This window comes from Oryza glaberrima, chromosome 4 (genome assembly GCF_000147395.1).
Source record: "Oryza glaberrima chromosome 4, OglaRS2, whole genome shotgun sequence".
Classification (NCBI taxonomy): Eukaryota; Viridiplantae; Streptophyta; class Magnoliopsida; order Poales; family Poaceae; genus Oryza; species Oryza glaberrima.
This window is the reverse complement of record NC_068329.1, coordinates 3081964-3097353: the sequence shown is the minus strand read 5'-3', so window position 1 is coordinate 3097353 and position 15390 is coordinate 3081964. Positions and strand designations below refer to the sequence as shown.

The following is a 15390-nucleotide window of genomic DNA, read 5'->3' as shown; positions in this document are numbered from 1 at the left end:
ACCCGGATCTTTACTCCCGGTTATTTCAACTGGATCTTTACTCCCGGATTTGTAGTCTCGATTGAAAAACCGGAACTAAAGGGGGTTACGAACCGGGAGGAAAAAACGTTTCTCCACCAGTGTTTGAGGGATCTCCGGTGAACTTATTCCCCCATTTTTTGGGATCAGTTTTGTGATGTCCAGATCACAGGAGTTTTGTGAATGCCCTTTTGTTAAGCCCCAGAGCATAGTAAAGGCCCGTTTTGTGATTGTTCAGACCAGATTATGTTAGCCTTATTCTCAGTTCAAAAAATAACGACACACTTGTCCAGATCCAAGCTTTTGTTCATACGTAGTATATATCACATGAAGGTAGTACATCGCATGATAAAAAGATGATTCATTACTGTAAGTGAAATATATGAATCAGGACAAAATGGTGGGGTGATTGTCACCAGTAAAAAAGTTCTTGCTCCGTTGATCAGACCTCCTATAAGGCTAAAACCGTTGACTAGTAGACAGAGTAAAATACACAATATAATCTCATATCTTTGGTTATCACTACCTCGTGGTACCCTCTACACCACCATGTACGGATGTACCTTCTTAATCTTACAAAACAACATAGGTTAAATTCAAAACATACTCATATAGAACTTTATTCCTTTTACCTTGCATAAGCAGCAAAAAAAATCATACATACAAATATAATAATTCACATCGGTTAAAAACTCTTGCTGATTTCTGACCAAAATTCAGAAAGAACAAGCATAACAATTCGGTGTGCAAGGTTGTTTTCACACATGACATGAATAGGGCAAACTAGTTATTAACTGATCAGTGAGTGAGTACCTGTGCCCCTATTTCATCGACTTTCTTTTTACTTATATTCATCCACTAGTTGTTGACCAAATAACCCACAATGTAATGGTAGGGCAGCAAAGCAAATGATAACTAATATACACCATCTTTAATTTTTTCCGCTAGTCTTGAGAAACGAATAAATATTGCTAATTATCTCAATATACAGGAGCAAACAAAACAAAAGCACTCTTAATAGGCATCAATGTGGATCTGAGAATTGTATGGACAAGTACCACATTGAAATGCATCACCCAACCTGCATTGCCATGATCATTTCACACAGATAAGCTTGAGAGGAGAATGAAACAACAGATTTGAGAGAGGGAGATACTCACATTGCCACAATCTAACTCATGAAAGTTATTGATCTGTTTTTATGTGAAATTTAGCTTCTCCACTTTCTGCTCAGCCTTAGCCCTTGCCACAAAGTACAGTTCTTGCATTCTAAATAAAACACACCAATTAATTGCAAATCTAAGGGCTTAAAAAGACAAAAGACTATTAAGAGTATATGTGAAAAACCTGAACTGTATGGATAAAATAGTTTACTATATGCACAAATAAACTGCCCCATATATACAAATTAGAAAGGACCAGGCATCCAGAAATTCTTATCTACCCCATATAACAACTAACACAACTACTCAGTACAGCTAAAAATTTGGTAACTGAATTGCAAATGGGACACACAAAACCACTTTTTTTTTTGCTTTTTTTTAAAAGGCAAAGGCAAAGGCAAAGACAAAAACAAAAACAAACGTACAAATTCATCTTGACTACTAGTGCCTAACAAAAGTACTCTATGAACTAAATAATATGATTTAATACTTATTTTCATGTAGATAGTGCATCAACTTGATTAATATGTAGCTAAAATTTTTTTAAGAAAAAACAAAAACAAACACAAATCTATATCTATACCTAATATAAAAATTCGTATTTTCTAATCGTCACACTCCGATTCATCTGTCACAATGCGCTTTCACAGCCGGCGTGTATCCTCAGAATCGGACAGGGAAAAGTCAAGCATAAACACATGAACAAAATCAAAAATTCCCATGTAGCTAGATCGTTTCCAAATTCCCAATTCCCAACACGTACACGGAATTGAAATGAGAACATTGAATTTGTCAATTTGGACCCCAAAAATTCCCACACAACTAGATCGTTTCCAAATTTCCAATTGCCAACTCATATACGAAACTGAAAAGAGAATACTGAATTGTCACATTAGACTCTAATCCACACAAATTGGACTCTAATCCACACCAAATTAGACTCATAATCCACACCAATCCAATTATAGTCAAAGCAGAGGAATCCATGGAAGAAATCCAATCCATCCCAATAAAAACAAAATTAGCATTGCAAGACGAAGTAATCGACAAATCGGACCAAGAGTTTGCGACTCCACCTTGACCCTTTTTTAGGCCCGCCCCGGATTGAAGATGAACAAGGGTATATCCAACTCGCCATTGCCATAGAGCTTCGTGCGCCTGTGGCCGCGGTCACGCCATTGCCGCATGCACCCTCCTTCTCCGCCGCCTACGTCCAGATATAGAGAAGATTGGGGGTGGTCGCCGGCCTCCGTCTTGCTTGCTGCCCTCGACCCATAGCCAGCCTTCACCTTGCTAGCCGCCCACCGCCAGATCTACCATCTCCATGGCCACTGCAGCCGCCTTCTCCTCCTCTTCACCGTCGTTGCAGTGTCTCGGAGTGGACATGAGATGAAATGCACCGCGGGCGTTGAGCTTGATGTAGCGCGGGTGCAATGAGTGACGCCACGACGGGCATTATGAGAGGGCAAGCTCAGGGCAGAAGATGAGAGAAAGAGGAGGAATGGAGAAGAGGCAGAGGCAGAGGCGGCGAGCCGGCTGCTCTTGCGTGGAGGATGCGAGGATGGACTGGTTGGTGGCGGCTGAGGGTAGTGGGAGGGAGAGGACGGGATTAGGGATTAGTGGTGTTGGACTATGGGCTGAGGATGGGCTGCTTGCGACGAGCCCCCTGTTTTCATTTTTTTTTTCTTTTTCGAGCTTCTTTGCGTTGAATTCTTTTCTCTCTGCGAAGAGCTGGAAACATGGCTGCATGCAGTGCTGCTGTTTCCGCATCATTTATAAGTGTAAAATTTGAAATATAATAGAAACATAATAATATTTCTAATATATTATATTTATAATAGCATGGATCAAATTAGCCATTATACCTATTTAAAAAATTAGAACTGTGACGGTAGTGACACTGTTCCAATTTTATAAAATTCCTGTGACATCCACCCATCACCAATAAGAAAATGATACTTCCTCCGTTTCACAATGTAAGTCATTTTAGCATTTTTCACATTCATATTGATTTTAATGAATCTAGATAGATATATGTCTAGATTCATTAATATCAATATGAATGTGGGAAATACTAGAATGACTTACATTGTGAAACGGAGGGAGTATTTTTCTAATATGGCACAGTTTATAATGGTTTGGATCAAATTAACACTAAATATAAAGATATTTTAAGTAAGATAGCTTAGGTTCTCATCCCACATCAAGCGAGATTTTGTTGTTACTAGCATTTTTTTTCTTAGGTTCACGTCCTTAAAAGTTTTATTTTATTCTCTCCTTTTCAGTTTGGCATATTTGAAACCTCGCTCTTGCCAATACTGAGATAGGTAGGCTAAAGTTAATTTGGAATTTATTTCCTATTTTGAATAGATTGGGTGTTTAATATCTTTCGTGCGCTCATATTTATGTATTTTGCCTTGCGAGAGAAATCTGTACAATTTTATCTGTGTGGTACTTGGAATGCCTACAACTATATAGCGGAAGGTTTCATCAAAGGAAAAGAAAGCGCAGTAGGAGACGACATAGAAGGACGTGGAGTCGTGGACTCTTGATCGCAGGCTAGTCTTGTGAACAAACCTAGACTCCTGGCCTGCTCCTAACGAACCTAGACTCCCAGACGGATATGAGAGCGACTAAGGAACGCAAGCAGCGTGCAACGAAGGATATCGGATGACGCAAATGCGCACACGAACGGACCTCCATGTGAAGACTATTTTTTTTATGAAAGAGCTCTAATTATTCACAATAAACCTTGATCACTAAAATGATTTATGTAATGTTAGTTCCCCCGTTGCAACGTATGGGTTTTTCTTCTAGTTTGACAAAAAAATAACAAATAATATAACTATTTCTGACAGAACTGATTGTTTAGAACTAAAGAGGTTGACCTCTTTAGCTACTAAATACTGCTACCCACATGAGAAAACTATTTCTAACAAAATACATAACTGATTGTTAAGAACTATAGAGGTTGACCTCTTTAGCTACTAAGTACTGCTATCCACATGAGAAAATTATATCTCTAACAAAATATAGAACAAACAAAATAGGTTTCTAACACAACTACTCACAACACATAAAATTTGGTAAGAAAATCTAGAAAACTAAGTATTAGCTAACAAAAAAGCTGTTAGGAAAAAAGTTATACTCACATTGCCACAAACTGACTGTGGGAGTGTGGGTTATTGATGTGTTGTGATGTGAAATTTAGCTTCTCCATCTTCTACTGAGCCTTAGCCCGTTCCACAAATTATAGTTCTTCGCATTCTAAATAAAACATACAAATTAAAGTGCAAATGTAAGGATTTAAACCCAAAACTTTTATGAGAAAACAAAGTATTCTTCATATAGCAGATACAAAGAAAAAAAAGTAGTCAAATTCAGTGCAAACAAAACTAAGATCTACTTTATTTCGAGGAAAAAGTATGTGCTTTAAGTATTTAAGTACTATTAGTTGTAACAAAGCATAGGACTTGACATAACCATGTAGATCTAACCGAGCCTAAGGCAAGAAATTAGCATGTGGAAAAGGTACGAACAGTCCTTAATTAAATTCCATTTACATACAAAAATTTAGATCACATAGACATTCTCCAAGAATGCACCTAGCTTGATAGACTGCATCTCCAATCCACGCAGCAAATAGGACAAATTAGAAAAAATAAACTTTGATCTAGCCAAATCGGCAATAGAAAACAACAGGGAACTACTGACATAGGTGCCATAGTCACATAAAAAGCAGCAGCCAAGGAGACCCTCCTTGCCTCGCCTCTACCGTACCTCATCAACTATGCCTGGAGACACCGCACCCTCCCCTGCTACTGCTGTAGTATGTTGGATCCACCGGCGGGGAGGCCAAGGACAAAGCGGAGAACAGGGGCGTATCTATGGTTGGGGCTTGTTGGGGCTTAAGCCCCAGCTCTGCCCGTCCAACCTATGAGCCATTCCAACTTTCCAAGCTGCAATAATGCAATATTGTTTACTGAGAACCAATGAGTATGGAAAACTTTAAAAGCTATGAGTATTAATTGACCAGATTGTTTGTTAGCTCGTTAATCCTATCACATGATCGATGAGCAGATTCTAAGATAATGTACCTGATGTGCCAATTAATAAACATTGAGAATACCAATTTGTCAATTTTGGTTGAATTTTTTTTTATGTTCCAAAAACTATAAAGTCATTGATAATTTGGGAATTTGGTCATACGGTTAAACTATTGAGATGGCCATGGGCCACACCAACAGTTTTGAATCATAATTTGGTTATACGATTCATCTTTTCATTTCATTGTTTTATTTATGTACTAATTGATTGAGTTTAGAGAAATGACAGGCATAAATATATTTTCTTGGCGCCAAAATAATTTATATATATAAGAGCATGCCCTTAAATTTCATTCTAGATTCACTACCGGCGGAGAAGGAGAGGAAGAGGGTGGGGGTGGAGAGATGGATAGGGGAAAGAGAAGAGGGAAGACGGCGGCGACTCGCGTCCTCACCTTTGGTGTATCTTCCTCCCCTCTGGCCGGCCAGATCCACCGGCGGCAGGCTGGGTCGCCGGCGACGACGACGGCGGTTACGCTCGTGTCTCCTCGTGAGGAGGGGAAAGCGATGCGGACAGAGGGGAGTGAGCTGCGCGACCACGACTGGTGTGCGGAAAGATCAGGAATACCTGCACAAATCTTGGAACGATCGGACGGCCAGCAATTCAGCTCATAAAAACAAACAAAACTACCTGGACGGCCTTGATTAAGGCCCAAGCAAAGCAATCGATCAATATTCCCAGAAAAAAAAAAAAGGAAGTCCGATCAATAATCTGTGTACGCTTCTATCATCCTGAAAAGTCCTTAATTACTTAATTGTTTACACTTTAGGTTTCTTTATATACTTTACGATGTATTATTCTTAGTCTTGTTTTGAACCTAAAAACTAACATGGAATTAATCATAATTAAAAATAATATCGGAGTTTCTGTCGATCTTACTTAATACATATGCATCTTTACTAACTTTATGTATATTTATCACTTATATAGACATATCATCCTATATAAATATACCAAGTTTAGATCAGTATCGGCTGGGTCTAATTGTTATTTGATATATTTCTATAGACTAGAAAAAATGCCCGTGCGTTGCAACGGGTAAATTTTTTTATTGATAATATACGTTTTTATGCATAATCATGTCAATGACAATGTTTCTTTTTTAATGAGCGGCTTTTTTATAAACAGTGTTTTTTTTTCTTGTGCGATTTTCTCAATCCATTTTTCAGAAATGGCGTATTTCTTTATAACAAATTTTTCCTAGCATGTTTTATTTTGTTTATTTTACTGACGAAGAAAACCATATTTTTCTCCTTTTTTGCTTTTCTTTTCTCGTGTGTATTTTTTTTGCCTGTTTTCTCGCACGTTTTTTTTCTTGTTATTTTCGAATGTTCTTTTTTGCTTTTTTTTTCCAATACAGTAGAATGTATGACGAAATAAAGCCATGTAGTAGATGGCAAAAAATCGATGGATCCTATCCGACTCAAGCGTCCATCAATTTAGCTTTTATCTAACAGTTTTTTCAAAGCAATTTATTTTTCAGTAGACGGTGTTTTTTTTCACGTGGTTTTTTAAAACCAAACTTTTAGAAATGGAGCGTTTTTTCTTATAATTTTTTCCTCGCATGTTGCTTTTAAAATATTTTTACCGACGATGGAAATTTTTTTCTCGCGCATTATTTTATTGAAGATGGAAGACCTTTTTAGCGTGTGTTTTTGCGCTTCTTTCTGACTTTTGCCTCACGGGTTTTTTTGAACTGTTTTTATTTTCTCATGTATTTTCTCTTTTTAAATAGTTATATTAGATTAGAGACAGAGAAGAGATATATACCGGTTAGAACTCGGATTTTGTTTTGCCCTTTCGATTTTTTTTCTCGTGTGCATTTTTTATTTTATACGAACCATTTTTTTCGCCACTTTCTTAGGGAATCGGACGAACTTTTTTAGATGTTTTTTTAGATTTTTTTTTTGCCTTTATAGGAATCAGATTTTTTTTTATTTTTAAAGGAATCAGATCTAGCTTTTTTTTCACCACTTTTTTTTTTGCCTTTTCTATTAATCAATTTTTTTTCCATTCGGATCTACAGCTTTTTTTCGCCACTTAGGGGAGAAATACTTTTATTCTTGTTGTTTTTCTTTATTTTCTTTTTTGTACGGCTTTCCTTTTTCTTTTTATGCACCTTTCTGTCTTTGTTCTCTCTTTTTTATTATTTTTTTTTAACAAAAACGACCTCAAGTACCTTATTGTAGTAAGATTACAAGGACTCAAATGTAAATATAAAAATTACAGGGACTCAAATGCAAAAAGTACAAACCCAAAAAGTTAAAATAATACAAAACGTACCTGTAGCTTCTGTTTTTCAAACAGATCATCAATCCGGCACATCAATTTTCACCAATCTAGAGTCGAATTTTTTTTGGTTTCTCAGAGGGAATAGGATATAGGAGTAGGACTTTTTATTTTATTTTTTTCGCTAATCAGCCCAAACGGAAACGGACGGGAGTTTGTTTCCTATTTTTTGGAATCGAACAGATTTTTTTCTTTTACCGCGTCGATAGAACTTTTTTTTTTTGGATCGGATAACCTTTTAGGTTTTTTTCGCCCTTTTTTTTCTGGATCGGACTTTTTTTTCGTCCGGTTTTTTTATGGATAACTTTGGTTTTTTTTGCCTTTTTTTTGATCAGACTTCTTTTTTTCGCACTTTTTTTCCCGGCTTTTTTATCAGACAAACCTGGTTTTTTCCGTCCGGTTTTTTTGTCCTTATTTTCTGGATCGGACTTCTTTTTTTTTGCCCATTTTTTATCGGACAAACCTGGTTTTTTCTGTCCGGTTTTTTTGACGGAGGATGGAAGCACCTCTTATTTTTTAAGTAGTAGAGATTGATTTGTTTATATAAGTTTGTACAGTTAATGAGTATTAACTAGTACATTATCTTTATTTATCTATCTTGCTCTAAATATTGTTCCATCAACTAGGTCTTGAATATCATCTGAAATATATTTGATAAACCAAATAGATGATATTACCGCCGATGAGGCATGTTTAGGTTTTGTGTTTAATTTATATGTATCAATCCGTAGCCAATCTGGTATAACTATATTAACCGGGACTACCAACGATACGTCATTGGCCCGTTGGGTATCGACTGACTTACTCTGCTCGTTGTTTTCCTCGCTGGTTGCATTATCAAAACAGGTGGCACACCCTTAGACGTACTCGAGGCTAGCCTTAGACCTGCATTGGTGTTAAGTAGATCTCCCAGGCAGTCGTGTTTCCCGTCAACAGGAGGCCAGATAAAGTCTTCAGGGTCACATGTGACGGAGGAGATTGTTGGGTTTAGTCCCGGAATGATTTCCATGGATCACATGATGGGGAGGCCAAGGTAATTGATGATGGGAGAGTACGACTTAAAATGTGGGGATAGTCATCATCCATCTAACTAGTTTTTTTTTGCGTTGAGTAGACCTAGGACCTAAAGCCGTGACTCCAGGTAGGCATATGGTAGAGTAGATCCAATGTGATCTAGGTGACTCACGGTTGATGAGCCGGTCTGCGCACTCCAATAAAATCAGAAGTGATCACGACGCTAATCACGTATTTTCTTGTTGGATTCTGATTTTGATTCGTAACGCTAAGCTAACGACACTCGACGTGTGCACGCGTAACAAATCTTGCGCGTATGCGCTAGTTGGTCTGTTCGGTTTTTGGACTACTTCTACACCTATTTTATGGTTAAGGGACACAATTGAAACTTAAACCTTAGATGAGGGATGAAGAATTGGTTTATTTGGACAGGCCTCAATCTGGCCCAAATATCTCCTACCTGGACGGCCTTGATTAAGGCCCAATCAAAGCCATCCGATCGATACGATCAATATTCTCAGAAAAAAAAAATCCGATCAATAATCTGTGTACGCTCCTATCACCTAACCCTAACGTAATACTCTATTCGAGAAATCGTTCTGGTGATGCGCGCGCCGCCGCCGTCGCCGTCGCCGGCGGTGGCGAGGACAGGATTCTCCGAACTCCAGCCAGACCTTGTGGGCGAGATCCATGGCCGCCTCAGCTTCCTCGACCGCCTCGCCTTCGTGGCGGTCTCCTCCGCCGCGTCACGCGACGCGTTGAAGCCGGAGCCGCCGTGGCTGGTCCTCCCGGGCGAGACGCCGGAGACCGCCACGGTCTTCTCCCTCGCCGACCGCCGCACCGCCACCGTGCGCGCCTCGGACCCCGCTATGCGCGGCCACGTCATCATCGGCTCCTCCGGCAGCTGGATCGTGACCGCCGACGAGCGTGGGCGGATGCGCCTCGCCAACCCCGTCACCGGCGAGCAGGGCGAGCTCCCGGCCATCACCACCATCCCCTTCGTCAACGCCACCTCGCCGGGGGGTCACCACTTCATCATGGACATGGAACCCTTCGTCCACATCCGGTACAGAGGCGACCACGAGTCGTGGCCGCACCCGTACGGCACGTTCACACACACCGCCGAGGACATCCGCCTCTGGTTCTACCGCAAGGTCGTCCTCTCCGCCTCGCCGCGCCCTGGCGACTACGCCGCCATGCTCCTCTTGGACAGCTACTTCGGCGCGCCGGCGTTCGCCACGGCGGGGGACGGCCGGTGGAGGGTCGCGCCCTCGCGCGACGGCGTCGAGGACGCGATCCACCACGGGGGCAAGTTCTTGTCCGTCACGTACACCGGCACCGTGGAGGCGTGGGAACGCCGCGGCGGCGACGACGGCGAGTTCACCAGCGAGGTGGTGACCACGCCGATCTCATGCCCCCCGCAGCGCCGCAAGTACCTGGCGGCGGCGCCGGACGGGCGGCTGATGATCGTGCTCAAGAACACCAATGGCGGCGGCGTCAAGAAAGGCTACTTCGAGGTTCAGGTGTTCGACGAAATGACACAACGGTGGGAGGCGGCGGAGGACATCGGCGAGCTCGCTATCCTCGTCGGCGTCAACAGCTCGGTGTGCGTGTCGACGGCGAAACACCCGGAGCTCAAGGGCGGATGCGTGTACTACACCGACGATGAGATCGGGAAGGCATGGCTGCGGAGAGAGTACGGGTACAGCAACAGCAAGCCGAGCGTGGGGGTGTACAGCCTCAAAGACGGCAATGTGATGAGCATCCCGGGGCTCGGAGAGCACCTCAGCTGGCCGCCGCCGGCGTGGTTCACGCCTTCCTTCCGGTGATGATATATAGTTAGTTCTTGGCCTCTTCATGGTCTTCTACATACATAATGTTTACATATTCAGCTTTGCTTTTAGAGTGAACTTGCGCAGATCAACAGGCCAGGACAATAACTCATGAGGTTTAGTGGCTATCATATACGGAGTCATTTAGTAATTTGGTCTACTTGAAACTTTAACCATATGTGCAGATGTCAGTCACAAAACGGTCTTGTCAGAAACTCAGTTTTCGCTATTTTGGGCCTTACAAGATTCTGGGTCGCGTTGGAGCAGTTGCCTATCGTTTGGAGTTGCCTCAGGGCAGTCTTATTCACCCTGTGGTGCATGTTTCACTACTCAAGAAGGCGATTAGGCCAGCTATTCCTGTGTGCTCTGACTTGCCTGTCCATTGTGTTGAGCAGGATGATCAGGTCCAGCCAGAAGCTGTGCTCCGTCGTCAGCTGATCAAGAGGGGTGGTGCAGCTGTGCCTTATGGGGCTAATACGCTGGACCAATCTAACTGACGATTTGGCGACATGGAAGAACCTACGACAACTACGTCAGAGGTTTCCTCAAGCACCAGCCTGGGGACATACTGGCTGTTAAGGAGGGGGAATGTCACGCTGCTGATTCTACTGTAGTTCTCTGTGATCTATTTTAGACTTCGATTGTTGCCATTGGGCCGTGAGCTATTGGGCCTCGAGTATGAGGCCTTGTAATCGTTGTGAGGCGCGGCTATAGAACAAAGTACACCGAAGGTCCCTCAACTTGTCATCGAGTTACAAAATCGTCCTTGAACCGCAAAATCGGATATATGTCATCCTCAATTTACAAAACCGGATTACCTTGGGACCTCAGGCGGTTTTTACCCCGGTTTTATCCGACGTAGCAGCTGAGTAAGCGTGGGGCTCACGTGGAACCCACATGTCAGGGTGACACGTCATCACCTCACTTTTCCCGTCTTCTCTCCCTTCCTACTCTCTCTCAGTCTTCTCTAGGCCGGTAGGGAGGGGCGAGGCGGGGTGCATCGAGGCCGGCCGGAGCAGCAGGACACGGCCGGCGTGCTCAGCGTCTTCAGGGAGCTCAACCCCAATGAGATGCTGGCCAGGAACACACCCAAGGTACATAGCTGCATCCATTAATTGCTGTTGCTGTTGCTGGATAATGAGGAGGATGATGGGATTAATGGAGTTTGTGAGGTGCAGTTCTTGGTGGAGAGGAGAGAGGGGGGGGGGGGGGGGGGGCACGCGGGTGGAGATGTACTGCGCGGCGAAGCCAGGGCTGCTTCTGTCGACGGTGAGCACGCTGGAGACGCTGGGAATGGTGGTAGCAGCAGCAGATCGAGCAGAAAGAAAGATAGAGAGAGAGAAAGAGAGATTCAGAGTTCGGTGTTGTTGAGTAGGGCAGGAGAAGAAAAGTTTAGACCCGACGATGACGACGACGTGCCGGGGTGACCACCCTCAGCGCCGCCGCTCTGTACAGGCTCATCCTGTCGCTCGTCGAGCTCGCCTACAAGCACGCCGGCGGCGGCGGCCGCGCCGTCACGTATGCGCTAGCGATGGAGATGCAGCTGGTCAAGGGCTTCTTCACCACCGCGTTCTGCACCGTCGGCATGGTCATGTGCTCGGAGAGGAGAAGGTCCGGCGGCTGGCTCGCCCGCCGCCGCTCTGCTCCACTCCACCTGTCGCCGCGCGCTCGCCTGCCGCCGCCGGTGCTCCGCTCCACCGCCCGCCCGCAGACAAAGCGGCCGCTGCCGCTGCCGCTCCGCTCCCCTTCGTTCGCCGTGGCGTGCTCACCCGCCTCCTCGGGTAGTCTTCATCGACCTCCTACACCCCGTCCTGGCGCACAGGCGGAGGCGGCCGGAGGGGAGAGAGAGGAGGAAGGGAGAGAAGAGGGGAAGAGAGAGGGGTGACGTGGACACCCTGACATATGGGGCCAACGTGGGTCCCACGCTGACTCAGCCGTCGTCGCCACAGACGCTTCGCTGTCGACGGGTACATCGCCTACCATTGAAAGAATAATTAGCCGTAAATGCGAGTACCCGTGTTAAATCTAGGATTTGAACCCGGGTGGGCAGGTTCCACCACAAGAAACCAAACCAGTTGAGCTATGCTCATTTCGCTAATCCTCTGCATTCTGAAAACACAAGATAGCATTTTATTCGTTCTGGCAAGTAGCTGTTGATGATCTGTTGATTTGGCTTTTTTTTTCTTTTTTTTTCTTGAAAGAGAGGATGTGGCTGTTATGTGTGGGCTTAACTGGGAGTGCAACTTAGGGAAAGGAACATATGTGGTCCCTTATCTTTATCGAATTACAAAATCGTTCCTCAACTGAACAACCGGATATATGACATCTTTCAGCATATAAAACTGGTTCACTTTGAATTCTTAGACAATATTGACATTGGTTTTGTTCAATATGATGGCTGAATCAGCATGGGTCCCACATGTCAGGACATTTTAGTCTTTTAAATAATAAATAAATATTCCATCTCTCACTGTTGCGAGCGGCAGCGGGTGTGGCGAGTGGCTTGCCCGCGACGCAACAGGTGAAGCGGGAGGGATGCCACGGGCGGCCATCGCCGGTGAGGTAGAACGACGGTGACTCCAGCAACGGCTGCGGTAGCGCGCCGCGGAAAAGGAGAGATGTGATCGATGCATCGCTGAAAGCCTGAAACCGAAAAGGAAAACAGGGAAAAAAAATGTGAAATCTGAAAGCGAAGAGGGAAACAGGGAAAAAGTCGTCAAAGCTCAGAAGGCACACAAATTCTGTCCTGAATAATCAGGTAGACACACCGGACCCACCGGTGCTGGTGCTTTTCGTCATTGCTTTCTGCCATTTGCTACGTGCGGCAGTATTTAAACAGGTCGGCCATAATGTGATTAAGCAATACGGTACTAAAAAAGCCTAGCGCGTCAAACCGAAGCGACTGCAAGGGCTTCCGGTTAGGTCGGAAGGTAACATCCAATAGATCAACTCAGACTTCGTTAGGATGGGCTCAGCCCGAGGTCGTCAGGCAATGATGGGTCATGTAGGGCTTGTTTAACCCTGCCGTTTTGAGGCAACGATGGGCCGGGCCTCTCTTCTAAAAGGAAGAGATTTCTCCATTTCCAGCCCAATTGAGAGAAGTGGTGGATGTGGTATTCCCTACGCGGCTACGTCACACTACAGCATCCACGAATTATCAAATTTATTATAACCCAGAAACTTGCAATGTACTTCCTCCGTTTCATGTTATAAGACTTTCTAACATTGTTTATAACTTCATATTTATATAAATGTTAATGAATCTAAACTTATATATATGTGTATAGATTCATTAACGTCTATATGATTGTGGACAATGCTAGAAAGTCTTATAATATGAAACGGAGGGAGTATTAGAGGTACATGTATTATACATACTGGTGGTGTACTGGTGCCCGACGAGAAGGCATCGCTTGGATTCAAGGCTGTTTTTGACAAGGTTTATACGAAGATTGAGTGCACAAAAAATAAAAAAAAAACATTAACATATAATTAATTGAGTTTTAATTATTATTAATTTTAAAATAGATTGTTCTTTATATTTTAAAGCAAAGCAACTTCTATATAAAAAGTTTTCGTATAGAACACATCATTTTACAGTTTGAAAAATGTGCTAACAAAAACCGAGGCAAAATCTACATCTTAATCATAAAAGTATGGAGCCTGCCAATGCATGCTGAAATGGAAGGTAAAAAAAAAAATTATCAAAGCTCAGTGGCGCACAATTTCTGTCCTAAATGATCAGGTGAATACACAGGACCCGCCAGCGTTGGCGCATTTCGTCATTGCTTGGCGATGTACTTGCTCCATGCAGGACTATTTAAACCGGTCGGACATAATGTGATTAAGCAGTATGGTACTATAAACGTAGCGAGTCGAAACAAAGTGCGTGCTAGGGTCCCTAGTAGGGTATAATAACCAATGGCCCAAGTCTGATCTAGGCTTTACTAGGATGAGCTTAGTCCGACCGTTTTGAGGTAGAGCGTTTTACTACGGGTATCCAAAGTAGTTACATTCATGTGATTTTAGTAAAAAAAAAATTACCAAGTGATATATAAGTAGTCGCTTTCGATATTGGTTGATTTCAATGTGCAGGGGATGCGGCTGTTTTCTACTGGGAATAAGTTCACTTGACTTACCTTAACTTGTTGACGAATTCGATTTTCATCCTTCAACCGAAAAACTAGGCTTACGATTAAAGGACGAAAATCGGATTCGTTGAAAGTTAAGAGACCTCAGGTGAACTTTTTTCCTTTCTGCTGACTCATTTAGGTGTGCAACATAACACCCATCAAAATCTGATGGGCCCAACATAAGGCCCATGTAAATCTTACAGGCTCATTTGGGAGTGCAACTGGAAATAGTCCACTTAGAGTCCCTCAAATAATATAGGTCGGATCTCATCCGCATCCCTCAAATGTAAAACTAGGTATATCAAGGGTCTGTTTGGTATAGCTCCAGCTCCAGCTCCATCCCTCCTGGAGCTAGAGCTCAGCCAAACAGTTTTAGCTCCACCAAAACTGGGAGTGGAGCTGGGTGGAGCTCTCTCACAAAATGAACTAGACAGCTCCACAACTCCACTTCAGACCCAACTCCTGGAGCTAAATTTAGAAGTTGGAGCTGTACCAAACAGGCCCCAACTCTCTTTTAACTATCAAAACCATACCAAATGACTTTCATGGATGTTTTGAGAGCGGTTTTCACTAATGTGGCGTCCACGTGGCAGGCTAGCAGCCCAATCGTTACAAGAATAAAAAAAATGACCCATGTGGACGGCACGCCAACTAAAACCACCTCTTGAAACAATCAAGGGAATCGTTTTGCACAGTTTTAACAAATAAAGGGGTTGATATATTCGGTTTTACAATTGAGGAATATAAATCAATTCCGACCTATGTTTGAGGGAGTCGAATTGGACATTTTCCAAGTGCAATTTAAGGCACATCATAATCTGATGGGCTTAGTTG

General features: G+C 43.2%; 1 protein-coding gene across 1 annotated transcript; it reads left to right on the top strand.

Moving 5' to 3' along the window:
* Nucleotides 1-9149: 9149 nt before the first annotated feature.
* On the top strand, nt 9150-11239 carry LOC127771664 (uncharacterized). Its single transcript, XM_052297590.1, has 2 exons — nt 9150-10429; nt 10819-11239. Exon 1 carries the CDS (start codon nt 9197-9199, stop codon nt 10418-10420), a length of 1224 nt encoding a protein of 407 aa, XP_052153550.1. The 5' UTR covers nt 9150-9196; the 3' UTR covers nt 10421-10429; nt 10819-11239.
* The last annotated feature ends 4151 nt before the right edge of the window (nt 11240-15390 follow it).

Coding starts and splice junctions, on each gene's coding strand:
- LOC127771664 (XM_052297590.1), top strand. CDS start 9,197: ATGCGCGCGCCGCCGCCGTCGCCGTCGCCGGCGGTGGCGAGGACAGGA.